The 25,592-nt window shown below is 42.1% G+C and overlaps 1 protein-coding gene across 1 annotated transcript in view; it reads right to left on the bottom strand.

Annotated features, from left to right (window-relative positions):
• LOC148501567 (putative ATP-dependent RNA helicase DDX60) overlaps positions 1–25,592 on the bottom strand; it is a 600,786-nt gene that overhangs the window by 317,314 nt on the left and 257,880 nt on the right. The window contains exons 17-18 of the mRNA XM_088450267.1: positions 6,937–7,086; positions 136–255 (exon numbers count right to left, since the gene is read on the bottom strand). Coding sequence (XP_088306393.1) covers positions 136–255; positions 6,937–7,086 — 270 coding nt within the window. The remainder of the gene's footprint in view (positions 1–135; positions 256–6,936; positions 7,087–25,592) is intronic.

Raw genomic sequence — 25,592 nt, 5'->3', positions numbered from 1 at the left:
TCTCATTAATAACATACTCATGAATAACTAAACAATGAAAAACACAAGGTTAACAATCACCAACTACCAGAAATATATAAAAATAACAGCAAAACAATATTTAAATCAAATACGTTAAAAGTAAAAAATACAAACCTGGCTATTTAATGCATCAGAGCGATAATCACGGGTGAAAACCCCACATAGTGCCATTCCGTTTGGTAGATCTTTATTGAACTGATTAGTTACAGTGGCCACCACTTGATTTACAAGAGCCTGTATAAAACAAATTCATTATATAATGAAGTTTCATATTGAACATACTTTCTGGTGGTTATATATACATACATACATACATACAGTATAAACTAAATATTTACTTGTTAACTGTAAATAGATGCCTCTTGCATGCTTTTGTGATCTGCTGCTGCATCCGAAGGCACAGTATCGGATCACTCTACAAAAACATCGGCCATCTGAACAACTCTCAGGTTACAACAGATGGCCGGTGTTTTCACTTTGCCAGGGCCAAGAAATCTGTGTCCAAATATGCAGACCCTGGCTTCTGCATACCTACAAAATGCACGCCCCCATTTTGTCAAATGCTCACCACTACCGCCCCTGTCCCATCCCCAAATGGCCACAGCATGTCAATCATTTTGCGTCCTGGGGGCACTGCAAACAATCTCACAGAATGAGACCTTCACATGCACAGTACTGATCCTGCGCATATCTCTCCCCATTGGTGTTGTATACAAAACCCCGGGTGACAGTGAGTAAAATGACAGTTAGGAGCTGATTGTTTGGTACTTTATCACACTCCACTTTATTGCTTTCCAAGGCTTAGTACATCCCTGCCCCATCTCCAATACCTAAACCAGTGGTTCCCAAACTTTTTTGAATCACGGCGCCCTAGAGTATCAGTATTGTTTTCACAGCACCCCTAGGCCAAAAGTTTGTTATTGAGAAATTCAGAAAATATTTAGTGAAGCAGTAAAGTGTAGTAAATTATGCTTACCTGTCATCCTTAGGATCAGTTATGTGGTGGGCAGATTTGTGCTTCTGTTTGTCCACATATTTACATTACATTGACCATAACGAATTTGATTTGGTGCTGGACCACCAACCTGAGTCACCCCTGCAAGTGTCCCGAGGCACTCCAGGGTGCCACGGCGCACAGTTTGGGAACCACTGACCTAAACCATATAATCTGGCTAATTTACTGAAGCAAATTGCACAAACTTTAAATGAATGTTCAGAATTTGCAACATATATTTCTGAGTGGACACATTTAAAGACATACAGTAATGCTGGCCATACACCTACACGAACTCGGGCTGATTCCCCGATTTTCGACGCGCCGTACGATGGATCATGTGGAAATCGTGTGCTTTGTTAGGTAGGATACGATGCGATGCGTGCTCCCACAGCCGTCAAAATGTATCGTGTGATCAAATGCGCAGTCCATCTTCTCCGTCGTGTTCGTATGCTGATCGTGCCATTTTTTCAGCGTGTGATGCGTCCGAGCACCTCCATTTGTTAAAAAAAATAAAAGACTGATGCACGCACGGGGAGATCCGTGATGCATGCATCTGTCTGTAATAAAATAAGCACAGATGCAGGGATGGTTCAGTGAGAACTATACATGCGTCTGTGAAAAAAAAAGTGTTTAAAAAAAAAAACAGTGTGCACCCCCCAAAGAGCAACCAGCCCCGGGCTTTTAGGGACCCAGTGGTGGTTGGTCAACATACGGGGGACAAACAACGTAGGGGTTCCCCATATGTAAGCACAACCAGCACCTGGGTAGTCAGAACCAGCTCTGGTTGCCAAAATACGGGGGACAAATGACATATGCTTGCACCCATTTCATGTACCCCAAATTTGCCAGGACTACTTATTTTTGCCAAAAAATACTGCTTAATGCCATTCTTCACCACTTGTGCAAAGACGCTAATTAGAGGTAATTGCACCAACTTAAGTACCCCAAACAGTTTTTTGGGGGCTATTCGGGCATACTACATTGATCCCCAATGTGTCTGCATCTATTTGGGGGGGTTCAGGCTGATTTCCCCAATTCTGACACCACTTTCCATCTGTTTTGACTTCGCGTGTCACCATTTTCGCGTCTTTTGGAATTGAATAGGGCGAATAGCGGGCACGCGCACAATAAGTTTGTGCAACCAAAATACGCAATGTAAGCGAAAAGCCCAGCATGCAAAACTTTATCGCGGGTATGAAACTAATTGAATACCGCCCATAGTTGGAAATTGAAGCTTTCACTTCATGCTTTGTAGTCCAACAGCTTACCAATTGAGCCTCCTGCTACTATAGAGAAAGTCTGTGAATTCTAACTATATCAAGCTACTACACATTCTTAGTAATCTAAAATATAGACATAGCTGGGAATTGAACTTAGCACCTTCATGCTTTGCAGCCAGTCACTTAACAATGGAGTCACCTGCTACTATAATGAAAGCCTGTGAATTCTAACTATATCAAGCTACTACACATAGTTATTAATCTAATATACAGTCAGTTAACAGATGGCAACGTCCATTTTCGATGTGCGCGCCGAAGGGGAGGGGGGCGCATTTTTTCATCTTGCCCTGGATGCCAAATACCCTAGTTATTAAGTTAGGACATGTCTTTGCCAACTATAAATATCTCTGCACACCACATTTGAAATCTTCAAAATATAGAGGGGGGAGAATGCAGACTGCTAGGCAAAAACTTCCAGACAAAAGCTTATAGTGCCATCATTAAAATAGCTAATAACTATAAGTAAGCAGATTTAATAACATTACATCACTCAGATCCTCCCAGGAACCACTGTAGACCATGACAAGTTTAAGGGGGCACTTAGCTTCCAAGTTTAGCCTTTGGGAATGAAAGATATGATATTCTTACAGGATGGGTACGGGATACCGGCACTCAGGATCCCAGTGATCAGAATCCTGATGCCGGCATCCCAGCAAGCGGTAGGATACCAACACCAGTCAGTAGGTATCCTAACCCCCCCTCTCCCTACCCTAACCCTAATCCTCCCTCACCGGTGCCTGAACCTAACCTCCCCCTTAGTGCCTAAACTTAACCTCCCCCTCCCCGTACACTAAACCTAACCCTCCCCCCTTAGTGCCTAACCTTAAACCTCCTCTTAATGCCTAACCCCTAAACCCAGTACTTACCTTTGGGATCCTGGCAGTCAGGATGCCAGCACCGGTATTCTGAGCAGTGTCAGGATTCTGGCGTTAGCATTCTGACTGCCGGAATCCCCACGGTTAGATATTGACCGCATCCCGATTCTTACTGCCGTCAGGGTTATCAGTGGTGGTAAGATTTGCTGGCTGTCTAGGGTAAAAATTATTCAATTTAGCAGATTGTTCTTACCTGCCATCCTCAAGTTTTTCCATATTGCTTCTGAAAAGAATGAGGATGGTAAGAAGTGTAGAGGCCTGCCTTGACTCTTCTAACTGCTCCTTCTGTGTCTGTACTTCCAATTCTCCCTTGGAGAACTCTTCAGCTCCTTCCACAATACCACCTTTATGCTGATGATACTCATATTTACTTCTCCTCCCCTGACCCACAACCATCCCCAGTTGTCTCTCATTCAACTCTCTCAACTATGAATATGCGCCCTCTTACAAATATGTGCTTTTTACATGTCTTTCCACAATATGTTATTTTTAATTGTGCAGTCTGACAATAAGGAATGGCTGGTGAGATAGAAAGATGATCAGACGTCCCTCTGCCACAAGACTCACACCCCTAGATTGTACATGGCTCCCTCAGAGAAATGGATTTTACAGCTTTCCCCAAAAAAGAAAAGCACAGTCCATAAATCTTACCAAAGCCCCCATATAGGGAGATATTAAACGATAAAGAAAGAGAGGCAAAAGTAGTTTAAATCACACACCATTTTGAATAAGGAGACTGCATTTTTTTATTTTTCTTTCTAATATATTTTTTTCATGATAATACTATATGCAAATCACTGTTTATTGATTTCTATATGTCAAGTTCAACTATACAGGAAAAAAGTGCAAACAATACATCAATTACAATCATGGTACATTGTGGGCATAATAATTTGCATATATGCAAATTATCTGATCTGTAATCCATTTTGTTTGATGTCATTTTTACACTTCACCACATAACTCGCAGTCACTCCTAGGTTGGAATGCATTCTTCAGTTATTCCCAGAAGGAGAGAGCATCAGAAGACTTGGGGGGAAAGCAGTACATAAGAGTCTTACCCAAACCCCCACATGGGGGAATTTAAAACATAAAAAACAAACTGACACTGGGGGTATTTTAAATCTCACACTATTTTGAAAAGGGAGACTGTAATTTTTTTTTCAAATATATTTTTCCTTTATAATACTTACTAGTATATGCAAATCACTATTTATTGATTTCTATATGTCACCTTCAAATACAGGAAAATACAGGGTACCCCTACTCATTTCGTCCCCTGTATTTCCACAACCAGGACTGGCTCACTTCTGACTGCCGGAATCCCCACGGTTGGGATATTGGCCTCATCCTGATTCTTACTGCCGTCAGGTTTATCAGTGGTGGTAAGATTTGCTGGCTGTCTTGGGCAAAAATTATTAAATTTAGCAGATTGTTCTTACCTTCCATCCTCAAGTTTTTCCATAGTGCTTCTGAAAAGAATGAGGATGGTAAGAAATGTAGAGGCCTATCTAGTCTCATCTGACTCTTCTAACTGCTCCTTTTCTGTCTTTACTTCCAATTCTCCCTTGGAGAACTCTTCAGCTCCTACCACATACCACCTTTATGTTGATGATACTCATATTTACTTCTCCTCCCCTGTAATTTTTTAATACTTTAGCAAATTGTTATTCATTGATTTCTATATGTCACATTAAAATACAGGAAAATACAGGGGACCCCTACTCATTTTGTACCCTGTATTTCCACAAACAGGACTGGCTCACTTAGCCCGGTGCTGGTTGTTGAACATACAGGGGAACCCTATATTTTTTTCCCTGTATTTTCACAACCAGGACCAGTTCAGAAAAGCCCAGTGCTGGTTGTATTTTTAGCATATTTTATGTATTGGATTGAATTGAAATTCTTCAAAAATAATCCACAGTAACAGTGCCACAAAAAGTTTATTAATAAGTGGGAGATCAGATTTGGCCCTGCTTTAAAAACACACTTTGGTATGAGACTTGTATATACAAGGATGACACACCAATCTCTTCTTAATTTATAATTTCTGTCATTTTTCGCGTTGTAATGGCTGCCTGACTCTCATTGCTTGAGCCATATATTATCTACGCGTTGCTCTCTCTTGTTGCCTATGATTATCCAATGTGTTTTATTGTGTTTTATTCTTGTTATTTGTGTTATGTTTAACTAATACAATTTAAGGAAAGCAACAAGCATGGTCAACAAAAGCAAATAATAAATATGTAAAATATATAAGATATGTAAGATGTTAAACCTCAAACTGTATCCTTTAAAATTACACATGACATTGAGACCCATACAGTAAATGTCAATATTGGTCAGCATGTCATGGAGGAAGGTCAATAACTACTGGGTTTCCTCTGATATTTATAGGTCTCACAGTCATGGATGACTTTAAAGGGATCCAATGATTTTGGGTTGGGTACATCATCCCGAAGGGTGTATATTAAAAGATCTATAGCAAAAAAGTTGACAGCATCTAGGTAGACACCAACTTTAGAAAGGCAATAGGTCGACAGGTACAAAAGGTCGATACACAAAAGGTCCATATGGATGAAGGTCAGCAGGTACAACAGGTTGACATGGTCAAAAGGTCAACACAAAAATTGTTGACACAAAATGGTTGACACATTTTTTTGTTTTCTAAACCTTATCTTCACCCTAACCGTTCCCTTGGTGTCTAACCAATACTCTCCCTCCTGATGCCTAACCCTAACTGTCAGGGTAAGTGAATAACCCTAACCATCCCTCCTAATGCCTAAACGTAACACCCCGGTAAGTAACCTTAACCATCCTTCCTAGTGTCTAACCATCAGTGTAAGTGCCTAACCCTAACCATCCCTTCTAAAGCCTAACTCTAACCCTCAAGTAAGTGTCGAACCCTAAAAACAAACATGTCGACCATTTTTTTGTATCAACCTTTTGACCATGTTGACATTTTGTACCTCTCAACTTTTATCCATGATGACTTTTTATGTGTCGACAGTTTGTACCTGTCAATCTATTGCCTGTCTTTCAGTTGGTCTCTACCTAATCACTGTCAACCTTTTTACTGTAGATCTATTAATTCGAACCCCATCCCAACGGTCAGGATCCCGACGGTCAGAGCACTAGCAGTGGAATCCCAATGGTAAAAATGTTGGCAATTTTTGGTAAGTAATCTAAGGCTAACCCTAACCCCAGCCCTAACCCTAGACCATCCCTCCTGCAACCTAAGCTTAACTGACCTCCCACAGCCAGACCCTAATTCACCCCTCCCACACCCAAGTCTTTCCCTCACATACCTTAACCCTCCCCTCTTGACAACGTAACCCTCCCACACCTTAACCCCTTCCGCAGCCTAAACCTAACCTTAATACTTACCATTTGATGTTGTAGGCATTTTGACCCATCGGGATCCCACAGCCGGTTTTGTGAGCATCCATATTCTGTTGTGATGCTGAGACCGACTACATTCCATTTTAAAGATTTATGCATATATTTACAGTACCATCAAGATCATCTCTTGCTGAATGTGGTTACTTGTGTTATCTATGTTAATGTGGTGGCCCTATTGTTAGCCATGTTATTATAAATCTTGCACTGCCAATCTTTGAGGTTCCTCCTTGTGAAACAGACCCTTGCCTTCATTAGAGATAGTACTGTATATTACATATTTCGCTAAATTATTGTTAATTCAACATATTTCATTATACTTTATATTAAATATAAAGATTCAGACATTTGAAACTGTAAATACCTTAGTCGGAGCAACATAAACCACAACTGCTTCATTGCTTTGTGTCAGAACTTTCTCCATACAGTAGTAAGATGCATATGTTTTCCCTGAAGATGTTGGAGCCACTATTACTGCAGATTCATTATTGTCAACCACATCGAGAAGCTCTCTCTGATAGAAAACATAGATGTTCAGTAAGTTAATATAATACACACAAATTCATAATAGTAGACAATATGTATCTTTATTTTTATGAGATTTGGAATATAAAACACTTAGCTTGAGATTATGGCTTGTTAAATAGTTTTGGTCAGTGTTATTTGTTTTCTTTATTGATGGTACTAAATGTTACACAGTAATGGTGCTTTCTGTTTTTTTATATGAATTTTAATTCTTATTACTAGTTTCAGAAGCAGGAAGAAACCATTAATATCATGGGGTTTATTTATGAAAGTTGCATTCGATTTTATGTGTAATTAACCCACCTGAAATCTAATCAAATCAACATTCTTTTTCACTGTCTAAATCCCACATTTACAAAGATTCAATTTTGAATTTGATTTCAAAAGCGAATTCGATGTGTGTCACTTTTTCACAGTGTTTTTTTGTTCAGTTTTGGATGTCCATTACAAAATCAAACATAAATTTACTCGGGATGTAGTTATGAGATTCCAACAGCGGAATCACAGCAAGGGATTTAACATAGGCGTCGAAATACCGACGTCTATGTTAATCCCGACGCTGGAACGCCGAGGACGCCAGCACGAACGAAGGTAAGTTCGGGCCGCCCTTAGCGTTAGCCGCAGGCGGGAAGGGTTAGGATTAGGGACTCTAGCGGGGTTAGGGTTGGGTTTTTGGGGGGAGACTAGGGTTAGGCACCCCTAAGGGGGAGGGTTAGGGTTAGGCACCACCGGGGGGAGGTTAGGCTTAGGCACCCCCCCAGGAGGGTTAGGTGTAGGGTGCAGGGAGGGAGGGTTAGGTTTAGGCACCCCTGGGGGGAGGTTAGGGTTAGGCACCACTAAGGGAGGGCTAGGGTTAGGGTGGGGCAGGGGAGGGTTAGTATACTTACCTGCCCCAGTAGTGATCTCCTCCTGTCGGGCATCCGCTGTCGGGATTTGAACCGGCTAAACAGTCACTGGCATTTCAATCCCATTCCAATTTACTCATAGAATCGAATATAAAATCAAATGAAATCAAATGAAAAATTCACACACACTTCCTTATGTATTTCTATTAGACAAAATATATCACATGCAAGAAGCTGCTGTGGTTCCTCTAATTTTGATTTACGTACATCTCCGATAGTGGTGCATGTGCAGTACGGGTGCCCCCTATGCCACAGCCTGTCATCGTTTGGGTGCGGGAAAGCCAAAGATGCAGGAGCGATGTGCACTGCGTCCATCTAATGATACCTATAATTCCTACAGCCACAGTGAACCACATGTTTGGATCCTTTTTTATTAGAGATGTGCGCAAATCCTCAAGTGTTTCTTGATTTATTTTGAAATCGATAAAAACATCTAAAGTCAAGAGCCTTTACAGCATTATTAATATCTGACCTGATTCATTAATGAATGTTATGGTTATTGCAGCTGCAATTGTGCATGTTGAGAATGTGTAAAATTATTAAAAATAAAGCAGCTCTGAAAAGTATACAGAAGCCCAGCGGAGCAATCACAAAGGCACAGCAACTGCTTACACATTCCCAGCGCACACACACATCCTTAATGGTCAGCTCAATAAAATTAATAGACACTCGGCATGGCAGTGTGAACAGAGACGCCAGAGGCACACTGAGTACGGATTCGCAGGCACACCCAGCAACACGCTCCAAAACCAGCCACGACATGTCTTCATTTTTGCCACCACTTACCTTTCAACAGCCAGAAATGGTGCCTGTCTGTCAGTCACTCTGATTAAAAGTAAGTGCAGGGAGTGGCATTGCTATTAGACATAGGCGCATGTGCAGTGCGAATAATATACATGCACAATTTACCAATAATTGCTCAATTGCAAAACATCGGCACAGCATCTGTCATCTCCCCCTGAGATCCCTGACTTGCTTTGACTAGCTTGGGGTGTTAATGCGTTGGCCAGGGAGACCCAGTGAAAGGGTCCCCTGGCTGTGGCATTACACCCCGGCTAGAAATGAGTCCAGTGCTGGTTTTAAAAATAGGGGGAACACCATGCATTATTTTCCCCTTTTTTAAAACCAGGACTGGCTCTGGAAGCCCAGTGCTTGTTCCTAAAATATGGGGGAACACTTGTAGTTTTTTTCCCCATATTTTCAGAACCAGGACTGGCTCAGGAGCCCGGGGCTGGGTATGCTTTGGGAGGGGGGGAACCCCACGTAATTTTTTTTTTACAATTACAATTTCAGTCACACTAAAACAGCAGAAACATACATAGATCACAGTGATCTGTGTATGTTTCTGCTAAACACGCTGCTCAGGAGGGGGTCTATTTGAAACTTCTATTTGCAAGCAGAGTTTGCCTTTATTACATCTGTGGTTATAATCATGATTTTTGGTAGATTCCTGTGTTGTATTCCTGTCTAGGGAAAGTTCTCAGAAAGAGTGTTGAGACGATAGTGTATTCATTTCTATTTGTATTTTCAGCTGCATTTTAACTGTGAAATTGGCCGTGATTAACTCTAAAGATATGGGAAATACTATGGTTTTTGCCATAGTAAATTCCCGTGTTAGAAAAAATTACTCAACACTCCCGTACAGCCAAATTTGGACCAACACGATTCATAATAAATTTACCCCTATATCTTGTTTCAACTTGCACATTTAGGTGGGAACTGCATACTTGTACATTTAGGTAGGAACTGCATACCTCCCAACATAAGAGGTGTCAGCTGTGGGACTCTAAGGCAGTAGACACACAGTGGGCATGGCCACACTCCTGGTGGGTTTTTTTGTTTTTGCTTTTTTAAACAAAAACACCTTTTTCATGCCATGCTTTGAGGCATAAAAAAAGCACTGGCAATGATCATCTATAAAGGTGCAGTTCAAACTATAACCATTACAAAGGCTAACGCTAATTTTATTGGACACATTCTTAAACACAATAGGACATATGCAGAGTTGAATGCAAATCAATTTTGAAAACGTATCTTGCATATTTTTACACTACGCATGCTCCAGAGCTGAACACATACAATAATGCAGTGTTGTAACTTCATTTGCAGCTGAAGGGATGTACCTGAGTGGGAACTGGGCATTTCTAATCATACAGTAAGTATGCCTGTTTTCAGATTGATGTCTTGCACTCAGGGCTGGCCCAAGCCTAAATTTTTTGGTAAGCGAATATATAGATTTTGGTGCCCCTTACATGATAATTGTGCATTTTAAATTTAGCTTAAATATTTGTCCCGTACTCCAGGCACACCTGATATTAATAATTGTATAGTTTGTAATAATCTAGTTCTATATGGAATAGAAATAGATGTATTTTTTTCATTTTATGAAGATTTCCAATAAAGCTAGATGTAGCCTTAGCCATTATGGGTGACAGACAGGTAAAGCAGAGAAAATTTTAAAATTTTACTTCATGTAAATGAGGTGAGGATAAATGATGTGGGGTCTGGCACTACATTCACCCTAAACCTAACATCCCCTCCCCTAGTGCCTAAATCTAACCTCCCCCTCCCCACACCCTAGCACACCCTCCCCGGTGCCTAAACCTAACCTCCTCCCCTAGTGCCTAAACCTAACCTCCCCCTCCCCGCACCCTAATCCTAACCCTCCCTCTCCGGGGCCTAACTCTAACCCTCCTCCTAGTGCCTAACCCCTCTAGCTAATGCTACCCTACCACTGCACCCCGACACTTACCTTTGGGATGCGGACGGTTGGGATTCTAGTGCCGGGATCCCAACCTGCTTAATGGGGGCAAGATATGTGGTAAATCATGAGATATTTACAATAGTTGGCATCATTATTGAATTGCCATCAATTGTTACTCTAGCTAAAAAAAATTCTGGTTTAGGTGACACTGAACTAGATGAGACTGTAGTGTCTTAACAGTCCAGTATTATGGCAGCTATTAACACAGAGCCAACTAATGTGGGTATTTAAAGTATATAGTTAGAGAACAATAATGCAATACAGTATAATGCAGGAGGTGTGCATAGGCTTTATGTTTTAACACAGATTTGTTCATTTTTATATATGATATACTGAGTAGTGGACAGAAATAGTTATAGATACCATAAGTATGGTTTGCACAAGTTTCTTAACACTATATGCACATGTGTTTAGCAATATATTATAGATTTTAGATTCACTATTGTGTATATGTTCAGATGAATAACATCTGTCTTAATAGTAGCAGGATATATTTTACTATCTATAGAGTTTAGTAATAGATTATGTGATGTATTTTGATTGGTGCGTTCACACTTTATGAACAGTTTTTCATTACACTGCAATGTTTTGGCACATATGATATGGAGTTGTTGTAGTAGTTACAGTGGTAATAATTTCTAATGTTTGAGAATATGTTTTTCTGTCGTTTACAGCATCCTTGGCTCGTATATGTGTGTTTGTGTATGTATCCGTCGCTATGGATACAGTGGCACCATGGAAACCCCTGTTCCCCGGGTCAGGCCTGGATGACGTCACTTCCGGTTGGACGTCAGTTCCGGGACCAGAGGCGCGGCAGCTGCAGGACACCGGAGACCCATGGGAGGTCGGGTGAGTCTTGATTTGTTATTGTATTGTATTTAATGTGCACTGTTGTTGTCACAGTTGTGTGTCCTAACAAAGGGGTGACTGACCCCGAAACGTTGATTCCATTACACGTTTTTTTCACAAGTCTTGGAGTGCCTCCTCATTTGTTTGGATATATATATATATATATATATATATATATACACACACACACAAACACATGCATAAATAGATAGAAATCAGGAGGCATTCAAGTATTTTTCAGATAAATTTAAAATGGTTCTTTATTAGGTTTCCAACGTTTTCAGAGTCACCCTGTCATTAGGGACGAGCAATGCATAAATATACACACACACACACATACATACATGCATATACACACACATACATACTGTACACAGTGTGTATATATATATATATATATACACAAATACATACGTACAGTACATATACAATATATATATATACATACATACATACATAAGTCCCAGACATTACACACCAACCTGTGGGAAGGTACTTTGGTTGTGCATGCATGCTGTTTTTTTCTTATGGCTGGTGGCAGTAGCTCAGCCTTTGTGCTCCACCCGCAGGGCTAAATTTTCTCATCATGTCTGTGCCCAAAACTCAGTTGCTGAGGGAGGCAGGTTGGGGCATTGGGGGATGATCCGGGGACCAAAGCTTCTGGGGAATTCACGGCCCTGGTATGCTTTAGCACTACATGGGGGCAGGGCTTGCATGCAGAGACTATTTGGCTGGCTATGGGATGGAGCTTCAGACAGTCTGGGGCGGAACTTCGCAAAGCCGATGTGTGTCAATGGTCGGTCCTCCAGATCCTTCAAGTGCAGTGCAGACAGTCTTGACAGGTAATTTTTTTTTTCCTGTCAACACTGTCTGCATTGCAGGGGATCCTGTGGGCCTAATTTCAAGGTGGGCCTGGAGCTGTAGCTCCACCCGCCTCATTATTAATCCGGGCCTGGGTTAATCATAAATATATGTAGGTAGCAAAGAACATCTATCAACGCTTATTGCAGTGATAGAACCTCTTCTATCCTCAAACAACATAGCCAAAAGGACTCGTCATGGCAGCCAAGCAATGCTGGCAGGTACAGTAAGGGCGGCTGAGCTTGCCACTTTGCCATACCAGTGTGAAGACATATGAACCCCCATGCATGAATGTGATATATATATATATATATATAATAATTCGGGTTGGTCCACACTCACGTCCTCATAGTTAAATTGCTGGGGTAGCTTACCCAAAAGGAAGTCCAAAAACCACCCATAAAGAACAAAAATATGCAAAAAATGGGGTGCACTCACCAGTCTTCCAATAAAATCCTTTATTTGAATATTACATAGCAGCAGGTATCATAATATGTCGACGTTTCGGTCCCAAGTGTGGACCTTTGTCAAGATCATATAGCTGTATATATATATATCTATATATAGGGCTTAAACATGCTAATGGTGTGGTTTTATAGATATACCGGTAGCTAACCTATGGCTCAATCTATAAAACCACACCATTACCATGTTTAAGCCCTATAGATAGATACAGCTTTATGTTATGATAGCCTAGGGGTCAAATTATTTTTGGAGATATATATGTTATAGATATATATCTATAAATCAACACCATATGCAGGTTTATGCCCTGCCTCATCCCAGGGCAGCACCTCATCACTTGATGTGAGTATTTGAGTGTGACACATACTGTCAGTCTGTCACAGTGTTATTCCAACTTACCAGCCAGGCAGCCCTGGGATAGCCTTCCCAAAGCCCGGTGACGGTGTCTGGTCTGGAGGCCCGGGTGGGCGGTTCAGCCGCTCCAGCCCACAAAACAATACTGATTACAGAAAGTTGGGCGCTGGCGCTGCAGTGCCAATATAACTACTCCGTTGGACTCCCAGTCCTTTCCAGGGGCAGGCCACGGCTTCCATCCCAGCCTTCACCTACCCACTCCCGCCCTAGCACGATGCCCCTGCGACCTTGCAGCGTGATGTCATGAAATCACGTCACCTCAGGCATCCGACGGCCGCCCATTAGAACCGTGGTGCAGCTGTGTCATAGTGACACAGCCTGCCCGCGGTCAGTCTCTACCTACGTGGCTGCGTACCATGCGTAATCATAGAACCGGCCCTGCTAGTTGCACTAGGGATAGGGCTGTGTGATTATGAACTGATAATAATGACAGCTGTGAAATCAAGCATGCAGACAGAGGCAGTCCAAGTACTCAGATGTGTACAACTCTGCATATAATTTAAGCAAATATACATATTTTGTTATGTACTGTACATACAATGTGGGAGAAATTATAAATTTGTGTTCTCTCTGCCTCAGCCCTAATGGACACAAATGCCTTATGGAAGTGTCGTGTGACTAAGCCACCACATAGATTTATTTTTTGTTGATGCCTTTAGCTCACAATTGGTTTTGGCAATGACAGGGCTGCAACTACGATTTTTGTCCCCCGGGGCAAGAAAGTAAAAATGGTGCCCCCCTGGTAATTCCCCCATAGTAATGCCCCCTGCAGCAGTGCCCCTATTGTAATGCCCCTTCAGCAGTGCACCTATAGTAATGCCCCTGAGGTAATGCCCCTGTAGTAGTGCCCATATAGTAATGCCCCTGTAGTAATGCCCCCTTCAGCAGTGCACTTATAGTTATGCCCCCTGAGGTAATGCCCCTGTAGTAGTGCCCATATAGTAATGTCCCCATAGTAATGCCCCTGTAGTAGTGCACATATGGTAATGCCCCCATAGTAATTCCCCTGTAGTAGTGCCCATATAGTAATGCTCCATTGTAATGCCACCATAGTAATGCCCCTGTAGTTGTGCCCATATAGTAATGCCCCCATAGTACAGATGGGCCCAGTAGTTTGTTGCTCATAGCGCACCATTCAGGCCTCCTGTGTCGCGCCATGGAATGTTACATGATGGCTGTACTGTGGTGTACCATTGTATTCTACAACAAAATATTAGCCATGGCTTGTAATACACTACTTAAACACTTGGTGGCGAGTGCTCCACTGATAAAATTTGTACTGTGGTGGGATGTTGAGAGAAATGCTTTGAATTCCATAGAGTACTTAAAAGTATTGAACCTGACATGATCTCTCTTTATGAAAAGTGTCTTTTATGCATCTTTTTACCCTAAATTAAAATGATATGCAGCATGCCTATGTTCTGTGAGCAAGTGCGGGTGTATCTGCAAGCAAATCACTATGTTACAGTGTTACAGTGGCTGTTAGTGTAATGTAGCGTTTCACGTGCAGATACACCAGCACTGGCTCACAGAACATAGGCATGCTGCATATCATTTTAATCAGCAGAAGCTGCTTGTGCTATCAATTCGATTCGCTGTATGATTCAGATGCATTTGGAGGTAAAAAGTTGCATAAAAGATCCTCACACTACCGGGTCATGCCTTATTAGTACAGTACATGTAAACACATTCATCATGTCTCAGTGAAAGCTGTGCATGCCTGTGGCCCATCTGAGCCCATGAGACAAAAATATATATATATATTTTTTTTTAACATTACAGAACTCACACACATACTGTACTGTTATTATTTAATACTTTATAACACATTCTTCTACAGCACTGATTCCATGACCAAAATGCTGTACTATAGTGTACCGAATCACAGCTTCTGTCAGTCAATCATCGGGCGGTAATACAGAAAATGCATTGGAAATCCAACGCATGTACTGTGTAGTTTAGGAAAAGTGACACCTGGTGGACAAAAAGTTGTATTACATGATGACTTTTTTCCAGTGCTACGATATGTTCCGTTATGAAATATTCTGTGTGGCGCGACTCAAGGCTACTGTGTGGCGCGAGATGCATGGCACGCTACATGGCTGTATGGAGCAACAAACTAGCTGGGCACATCTGTAATTCCCCTGTAGTAGTGCCCATAGAGTAATGCCCCATGTAGTAGTGCCCATATAGTAATGCCCATAGTAATGCCCCTATAGTAGTGCCCATATAGTAAAGCCCCCATAGTAATGCCCATAAGGTAATACCCCCCATAGTAATGCCCCTGTAGTAGTGCCAATATAGTAATGCCCCTGTAGTAGTGCCCATATGGTAATGCCCCCATAGTAATGCCCCTGGGTGCTGCTTCCACACAAAAAAAACCTTAAACCACGCTCTTAAGTCCGCCGCCATCCGGTCCACCCGGCTTCTCCTCGTAACTATGGGAGAGACATAATGACATCTCTCCCATAGTGTCCGTGGGGAGAGCCTTAAGCTGGAGTTCAGGAGAGAACGCCAACCTCCGGCTACCGCGGCCCTGCAGTGAAGGAGCCGGTTGCCCGCTTGTAATAAAATCTCAGCGGGCGTCCAGCTTGGAGCCCCCCAGCATCACCAGGCTGGAGGACACTGGCGGCGGGAGCAGCGGCGCACCCAGTGCACATGCACCTCCAGCTCCCTTAGTTGCGGCCCTGTTAATGAATGATACAATGTAGTAATATTTGTGGTGTAGTGTCCAATAGAGGGCAAAGTAGGAGACATAGCAGGTTCTAGAAATCTCCCTAGTCAAATAAAACACAGATTTGAAGAGAATCATCAGCATTCCTGTGTATCTCTTTTTAAAGTTACCAGATTCCTTAGACATTTGTCTGAACCCTGTAACACAAGCTGAATGTCTAAGTTTAATGTCTGTATAAGAGATGCTAGGAACTCACCTTATGAGGTTCACTGTGAAGTGATAGGTGGCCAAACATGTGCTAAGAACGTTGCTTAAAAAATTAAGTTAATTGTTAGAGTTTATTATAAATATTTTGATCATCAGAATTCTTTGTGCCTAGAGTGTGCACCTGCATTTAACTTTTTTTTATGCAATAGAACTACGGGTCTCAGTATGATTGCACCTCTTATTTATGTTTAAGACTAGGATGTGAATCCCAGCCCCCTTTTTTCCCAGGTTTAATGTCTGACCAACTAAACCCATATACCATGCATTGAACCTATTGCAGCCTCATTTTCAGCTTAAGCGAGTAGGTTTTCTATTGCTTTGTTACACCCAAGACATATTGGTACTCTTTACATACTAGGGGGCTATATAGCCTAGGGATCCAAAAAGGGGAAAGGAAGGAAGAAAACTCATGTCAATTAGGGTCACATCGAAAGCTGAAAACTACAATACAAAGTCAGCATGCAGAAAATGTAATAAAATGTATTCTCAGGTGTGATGGGCAGATGGTGTTCAGTCCAAACTAGAGATGAGCGGTTCGGATTCTGTGGAATCCGAACCGCTCCGAACATTGGGGATCCGAGTCCACCCGAACCCTGTTCGGGTGTTCACCGCCTGACTCGGATCCCCGTTCGGGGCCGAACGGCGGCCACCTGATGTCAGATTCTCACTAGAGAATCCGACATCAGGTCTCCTCGCGTGTAGGGCAGAGCGCAGTGATAGCGCTCTGCCCTACACAGACACAGACACACAGCCGCCAGCGGCAGCTGTGTGTTTGTTACAGCAGCCAATGAGAGTCACAGAGACTCTCATTGGCTGCTGCACAGAGGGAGCCGGCTGGAGCTCACACATGAGCTCCGTCTTCCGGCTCCCTCCTCAGCGTGTGACAGAGCGGACGGCGCGGGAGCGGGGATACAGGTAAGTTTTATTTTTTTTATTTTTTTACTTGTCAAAGGTCCGGGGGCGCTACTGGGGGGGGGGGGGTCTGCACTACTGGGGGGGTCTGCTACTGGGGGGGGGCTATACTACTGGGGGGGCCATACTACAGAGGGGCCTGCTACTGGGGGGGCTATACTACTGGGGGGGGGTCTGCACTACTGGGGGGGGGTCTGCTACTGGGGGAGGCAATACTACTGGGGGGGCCATACTACAGAGGGGCCTGCTACTGGGGGGGGCTATACTACTGGGGGGGGGTCTGCTACTGGGGGGGCCATACTACTGGGGGGGATCTGCACTATTGGGGGGCCATACTACAGAGGGGCCTGCTACTGGGGGGGCTATACTACTGGGGGGGTCTGCACTACTGGGGGGGGTCTGCTACTGGGCAGGGCTATACTACTGGGGGGGGCCATACTACAGAGGGGCCTGCTACTGGGGGGGGCTATACTACTGGGGGGGGTCTGCTACTGGGGGGGCCATACTACTGAGGGGCCTGCTACTGGGGGGGGCCATACTACTGGGGGGGCCTACTACAGGGGGGGCCATACTACAGGTGGGGGCCCATACTACAGGGGGGGCTACTACTGGAGCAGCCTACTACTGGGGGGGCCTGCTACTGGGGCAGCCTACTACTGGGGGAGCCATACTACTGGGGGGGCATACTACTGGGTGGCATGCTAATGGGGGGCATACTACTGGGGGGGCCTGCTAATGGGGGACATACTACTGGGGGGGCCTGCTAATGGGGGGCATACTACTGGGGAGCATTCAACTGGGGGCACTGCATAGTGGACCGTACTACTAAGGGGACTGCATAGGGGGCACCACTGCTGGGGGACATTGTGTAAGGGACACCGCTACTGTGGGCATTGTGTAAAAGGGTCACTACTGTGGGCATTGTGTAAAAGGGGCACTACTGTGTGTCGTAACATAAATAAGAGACACTACTTTATGGTGTAATGTGAATCAGGCCCTATGTGCGGTGTAATGCTAATAAGATTGTGCACTGTGACTCCTAGGGCCGTAGCCCACTTTGTAAACAAGTACTGTGACTCTGCTGGCCGTACCCCACTGGGTGGGTGCACTACTTTTCATTTCTGCCACTGCTGTGTGGCAATGTGTCATAGATGTGCTTTATACTGTGGTGTCTGTGTCGTTGTGCCGCTGCTTTGTCGCTTAGTAACCAGTCAGCTCACTGCAACCTTTGGCCAATAATGTTGAAAACAATATTATAAGCTGTGATATGGTCTAAATTGACTGGAAATTAATGTTATTGAGGTTAATAATACTCTAGGAAGAAAAAAAAGACCAATTTATGTGATTTTAGCTTTTTTTGTCAATTTTTGTAAAAAAATCCAAATCCAAATCCAAATCCAAAGCCAGTCACCGCAGTTTGGCAAATCCAAATCCAAATCCAAAGCCGGACGACGAATTAGAACCAAATCCAAATCCGGCAAAAATGGTCCGGCGCACATCCCTAGTCCAAACTAGCATAGTTGGTAGCACAGAATTCATTATACATTAAGCATACCCAAGGTAAACAAAACTAAATCTTCACACAGCAATGTAATGGTGCCAGGCCTCGTAGGTGTTTGCTAATCAGGGTGCACAACTCTATCAAGTTACCAAGCACAACAGTATGTGTGTACAATTACAATGCACAAGTGATCATGAAAACATACGTAAATCACAGATCAAATTCATGCACCTAAATGGCATATGAGTAGACATTTACATTTGGATATGGTATAGCATAATCCTCTGTAATATGAGTAGGCTTGTGAGTTTTTTTGAAAAGTCTTTCTAGGATTAGCATACTGTACTTTAGTACTTTCCTGTGGGATGCAGTTATTATGCCGGTGGACGGGTTGCCGGCAGTCGAAATACCGACGCCACAATCCCACCGTGCGGGCATAATGCCGACAGCCGAAATTCCGAATGTCCAGATGGTGGGTAAGTATGAAGGTAAGCCGGGGATGGGGGTGGTTAGAATTAGGCCCCCCCCGGTGGGTTAGTGTTAGCGTGTGGGGAGGGGAGTTAGGGTTAAGCACCCCTGGGGGCAGGTTAGGGTTAGGCACCCCCTGGGAGACTTAGGTTTAGGGTGCAGGAAGGGTTAGGGTTAAGCACCACTGGGAGGGACTTAGGGTTAGGCAACCCCCAGGAAGGTTAGGTTTAGGCACCACTAAGGGTGGGTTTGAGTTGGGTGGGCAGGGTAGAGTTAGATTACTTACCTAGATGCGTCGGGATCTCTTGCTGTCGGGCTTCCAGAGGTGGTATTTGAACCGGCGGCTACAGAGCCGTCGATACTCCAATACCATTCCTTTCCTGTATCCTGTTCCTCATGTCTTTAAAGTAGCTTTATCTTACCTACAGTCAAAGGTGTAGCATGGAGCCATCGAACCCAGAGAAAGTATATTCTATAGTGCCCTCCACTTCCATTTTGCTGCAGGTGATAGTGGTGACCCATAGTGGTACTAGCTTTTCTCAAATATTTTAAAGCATGCCCCCTGCACACCAACAGGCACACAAAATGCCCCTTCACATATTCTTCTCTGCACAACAATATGCCCTCCCTGCACAACAACTTGACCATCCCATGCACAACAACATGAATCTGGCCCCCCAGCACACTAACTTGCCCCCCCCTGCACAACAACATGCCCCCACTGCACACCAGAGTAGTTCACATATTTTTTTTAATTACCTGATTTATCTGGATTGCTGTCCGAAGTTGAACATGGATGGAACACCAGCAGCCAGCAGCCCCTCTATACAGTATGACTGCAGCTGTTGACAATCATGTCAGCCGGAAGTCTTCTGAATGGGAACTACTACATTAATTCCCTTCTCTGGTGGTCTATAAATAACTAGGGAGGTCAAGAATATGCAGACCAGATGGTGCACCCAGCTGGTCTTGGCGCCTGGTGCAAAAACAAATAAAAACTCACAAGGGGTGCCTACAGCCTCTTAGTCCCACACTGATCAGGAACTGCTACATTAGTTCCCTTCTCTGGTGATCTATTAATAGCTAGGGAAGTCAAAAATATGCACCTCAGATGGTGCACCCTGCTGGCCATAGCACCCAATGCACAAGCTACACCAATGCTACACCCTCGTCTACAGTAAAGACGATTACACTGTTTAGTTCACGTATATTTTCAAATATTAACCAACTTGTGGAGATGAGAAAATTTATGTTATTTTTATTCATTTAAGAGTTAAATATGTGCACATTAAATGATTAAACTACTGTAGCTCTTCCCAGATATCTACCTGTATTTCTTTTTTTTCTTTTTTTCATAATACATTTTACTAGTATTTCAAATTGTACAATAAACAAAAAAAAACTTGGTTAAGAAACCAGATATTGATATAATACTTTCGAAAGAGGTGAGCGAAAATAATACATATAAATCTTATATTGAGCATGAGACAAATTCCCGATATTAAAAATAAAAATATCCAGGAGAAGAGAAAATGTCCATTGACAACCTACAAAACACATAAGAAGGCAAAAACCTCCATCTCAATAGATGAAAACAAACTTAGTAATACAGATATCAATATGAATTGCTCATTCATTGTGGTATTTTCTAACCAAGTATAGTCAAAAGACTAATAGAGAGCAAAAAATTATGTGAAAGAAAGGAGAAAAACTATACAAAACATATAGACAAGACAAGAAGCTGTGGGAAGACACATGAGGAAAGCCGAAGGGGAGTGAAGAGCGAGTAAATAAAATAGATGGGATAGAGAAAGAGAGGTAATGAAAAGAGGTAACGAAATGAAAGGACTAGGTCGGTTAATATGTAAATAAAATGAAAGGAAAAAATAAATTAATAAAGCCCAGAACATTAGAGCATTATAATGATCTTTATAGATTATAAATCAAATTAGCATTGCAGCTGTCAAGTTGAAATGTAAAATCAATAAGTAAGAAATTATAAATATCCTTACGTAAATATTAGGACATACATTTATCAATCTTGCAAATTTCCCATTAAGTACCAGTTAGTTGATTCATAAAGTTTGTATATTTTGGTCTGAGGTGATTCATCTAAATTATCAATATAAAGACCCCATTTCCGGTGGAATTGTTCTACTCCAGAATAGATGTCAGGGATAGTAGAATTTTATAGTCCTGATTCAGTAAAGATATTGGTCTATAAGAGCCTGGTAGAGCCAAATCCCTCCCCGGTTTTGGTAAGACCTTAATTGTGGCCAAATTAAAATGCACGGGTATAGAGTTTTGTGATAGGATGTGATTGAAAAAGGAAGTCAAGGTGTCATGTATTCTGAGGCCTAGGATTTTATAAAACTCCCCACTAAGGCTATCTGGACCAGGAGCTTTTGCAGACTTAAGATGTTTAATCACAGTGGTTACCGCTGCTATAGAAATAGGGTTTGTTAGTAGAGCTTTTAGGTCAGGAGAAATTTGGGGATTTGGGAGCAAACCCCAATCAATGATTTCTGAAGGTAAATCAAAACCTAAGGGTTCAGCTTCAGGCACGGGAGAATATAATGATTTATAAAATTAGTGCATTATGTCTGCAATCTGAGAATTAGAGGATGTAAATTGACCACTCAAAGTTCAAAGGGGATGAACTACCATAGGGGGTCTTTGACTATTCAAAATATTGATCAAGAGACGACCAGTTTTGTTGGCGAATTTATGGAAGCAATAATTCACTGATAAATGTAGTCTATCACCCATAGCATGTAAGTATTCTCCAAAGTGAATTCTAGCTGTGGTATACTTCTGTATATTAATAAGAGAAGGTGATTGTTTATAATTTTGAAAAGAATCAAAAAAGTTCTTATTGTAATTTTATATAGTTGTCTGATTGTTGTTTACCATGGGAGGACACATATGAGATTATAAATCCTCTCAAGACAGCTTTCGCAGCTTGCCAGAACAGGGAAGGGTCAGACAAAGCGTGTGGGGCATTATTAATTTTGTATTCCTCCCATTCTGATTCTAGTTTATTACAAAAGGTGAGCAAGTTAGCTAGATGTGTGGGGAACCTCCATTGGCAGGTAGGGCCTCTGTCAGTAGATACATGCAGAGCGAACCAGACCAGAGCGTGATCTGATAGGGCTATAGGCTCCATATCAGATATACTAACTCTAAGAAGTTAAGAGTTGGAGATTAATATGTAATCAATCCTCGAGGAAATGTGATGAGCTAAAGACAGGCAGGAGAACTCTCTTTCTGTAGGGTGGAGAGCAGGACCGGATTAAAGGCAGGGCGACAGGGGCGGTCGTCCCAGGGTCCCCACACACTGTCCCCGATCCCCGGCCGCTTCTACTAACATTTAAAAGTTCCCTGCTGCTATCCGCAGAAGCCGCTATAAGAGAACAGCTGAGCTGCTGAGGACAGCAGCAGGGAACAGTAGACTCACTACAGTGACAGTCACATGAGATTATATGTCAAATCTCGTGAAACTGTGGCTAGTATCAGAGAGAACAGCCCAGGCTACCTGCCGGGCACTCAAGGAACCATTTCCCCGGGCAGTGGGCCGTGAAGCTGAGGGCTGAAGGAAAGGTAGCCTGCTGTCCCACCACCACACACATTATTATCATATATTATATGAGCGTATAAATATATATATATAAATAATATACACACACATATAGATACACAGTTTAAATGTATGTCTATGTATAGAGTATATATATATATATACACATGCACGTACATTTATGCTGTGTGTAGTATGTATTTGTGTGTGGTCATATATCTATACTGTGTGTGTGTATATATATATATATATACACACACACACATATAGAGGTTTCTTGGTTTGGCACTCAGATGATAAGGTAAATGGGTGGGTGCCTTCCTTGTAGAGTTGTAGATAAGGTATTTTGTCTTAGAAGCTAAGCAAGCCCCAAAGCAAAAGGAATAGGCAGCACTCAAGATAGTGAAAAAAAGGTTGTATTGAAACAGTTGCATAATACACATAGTGTGTCAACGTTTCAAGACCACGGTGGGTCTTTTCCTCAGGACTGAGGAAAAGACCCACTGTGGTCTTGAAACATTGTCGTGGAGGAGATCAAATGGAAGGAGGCATACAAGTGGGCCACAGTGGATGTATCATCTTTATATACATCTATAGTCCATGACAAAGGGATAGAGGCATGTAGAAGAATCTTGGAACAGGACTCCAAACTAAGTGGCTCTCATAAAGATTTTATCTGCATCTTAATAAGATTTTTTTAACCCATAATTATTTTAAGTACTTGGATCAATTTTACTTGCAGGTATGTGGGACTGCGATTGGCACAATTTTCACACCAAGTTATGCTAATATCTTTAAAATCTTTATGGGCATGTGGGAGGAGGAATATGTTTATAACAACAACCCACATAAGGACAAAATTTGGCTGTATAAGCGGTATATTGATGATATTATCATTATATGGGACGGAGATGAGGAAGATTTTAAGGATTTTATATCTTTTATACACCAAAATAATTTTAATCTAAAGTTTACATACAATTTTAATACTCACAATGCTGAATTCTTGGACTTGGTCCTTTCCAGTGAAGACAACAAGGTTATAACCAAAAACTTTATCAAAGAAGTAGACACAAATAGCTACCTTCACTACTAGAGCAATCATGCCCAAAATTGGAAAAATAACATCCCGTATTCACAACTGTACCGTATCAAAAGAAACTGCTAAAACAAGAGACCTATCATGAACAAGCCAAGATTTATGTGGACAGGTTCAGAGAGAGGGGTTACCCTGAGAATATCCTGAGAGAGGCACTATCCAAAGGGGACGAACTGAATAGGGAATTTCTCCAGACAGATAACCGTAAGAGGGATCAGTGGAATAATAGAAGCACAGAATTACATTACATACATTACACAGTATAACAATTAGAGATGTGCATCGACCCCCGTGTTTTGGTTTTGGATATGGATCTCCCCTGGTTTTGGATCTGGATTGGTTTTGCCAAAACCTCACCTCCGTGTTTTGTTTTCGGTTTGGGATCTGGATTTTTTCTTAAAAATGCAGCTAAAATCATATAAAATGGGCCTTTTTTTGTTCCTACAGTATTAATAACCTCAATAACATTTATTTCCACTCGTTTCCAGTCAATTTTGACCACCTCACAGCTCCTAATATTGATTTTTTTTTTCACCTAGTTATAGGGCCAAAGGTTGCATCCAGCTTGCTGGCTCAAAACTGATTGATATAATTATTAATAGAGTTGAGGACTGTGCAAAGATGATGGTTTGGGATACCCTTGAGGATTGACGAATTGATAGTTGGTGCAGCCCCTGGCTGTAAAATTGATAAAAAATGTATTAAAAAACAAATCATTGGGTGCAGCCGCTGGCTGTAAAATTAATAAATGTATTAAAAAACAATTAATTGGGTGCAGCTCCTGGCTGAATAATTAATAAAAAGCAATTCATTGGTACAGCTCCTGGCTGTTAAATTGATAATAAATTAATTAAAAAACAATTCATTGGGTGCAGCCCCTGCTCCTAAAATTGATAAAAATTAATTAAAAAACAATTCATTGGGTGCAGCCCCTGGCTGAATAATTAATAAAAAGCAATTAATTGGTACAGCCCCTGGCTGAAAAATTGATAATAAATTAATTTAAAAAGAAATCATTGGTTCCTAAACCATCCATAACATTAATTTAAAATGTCAGGCAGCAATGCCCCAACCAGCACATAATGGAAAGGAAAAAGGTGCAAGATGGAATAGTTATTGGGCCCTCCCACCCACCCTTATGTTGTATATGAAACAGGACAGTTAACAAACCAATCATTTCAGTGACAAGGACTGCCAATTGTGGCTGAAAATATTGGTTTGTTTGGACCCCCATAAAGCAAGCTGCCAATGTGATATGGACATGGAAATTAAAATGATCCCATACACAAACTGGCTTTACATTACTAGTTGTTGTCATCCTCGTCCTCGTCATCCCCATCAGTGTGTACATCCTCTTCTTCACACAATATTAATTTGTCCCCGCTGGAATCCACCATAGGCGCCTCTGTAATTTTTTCATGTAATTGTTGGTAGAGGTCTTCCTTGTGGAATTTGTAATTCATTTTAATGAACATCATCTTTTCCACATTTTGAGGAAGTAACCTCCTACGCCGATCACTGAAAAGGTTGCCAGCTGCACTGAAAACTGTTTCAGAGTACACACTGGAGGGTGGGCAACTTCAGTAATGCAAAGCTAGTTTGTGTATGGGACTCCAAATTGCCTCTTTTTCCTGCCAGTACTGAAAGGGACTGTCTGACATGCCTATTAGGATGTTACCTCTGAAATAGTCCTCCACCATTCTGTGAATGGAGACCGTATCACACATAGTCACGGTAGA

This window comes from Taudactylus pleione, unplaced genomic scaffold (genome assembly GCF_031769625.1).
Source record: "Taudactylus pleione unplaced genomic scaffold, aTauple2 ptg000513l, whole genome shotgun sequence".
NCBI lineage: Eukaryota > Metazoa > Chordata > Amphibia > Anura > Myobatrachidae > Taudactylus > Taudactylus pleione.
This window is presented reverse-complemented; position numbering and strand designations above follow the sequence as displayed.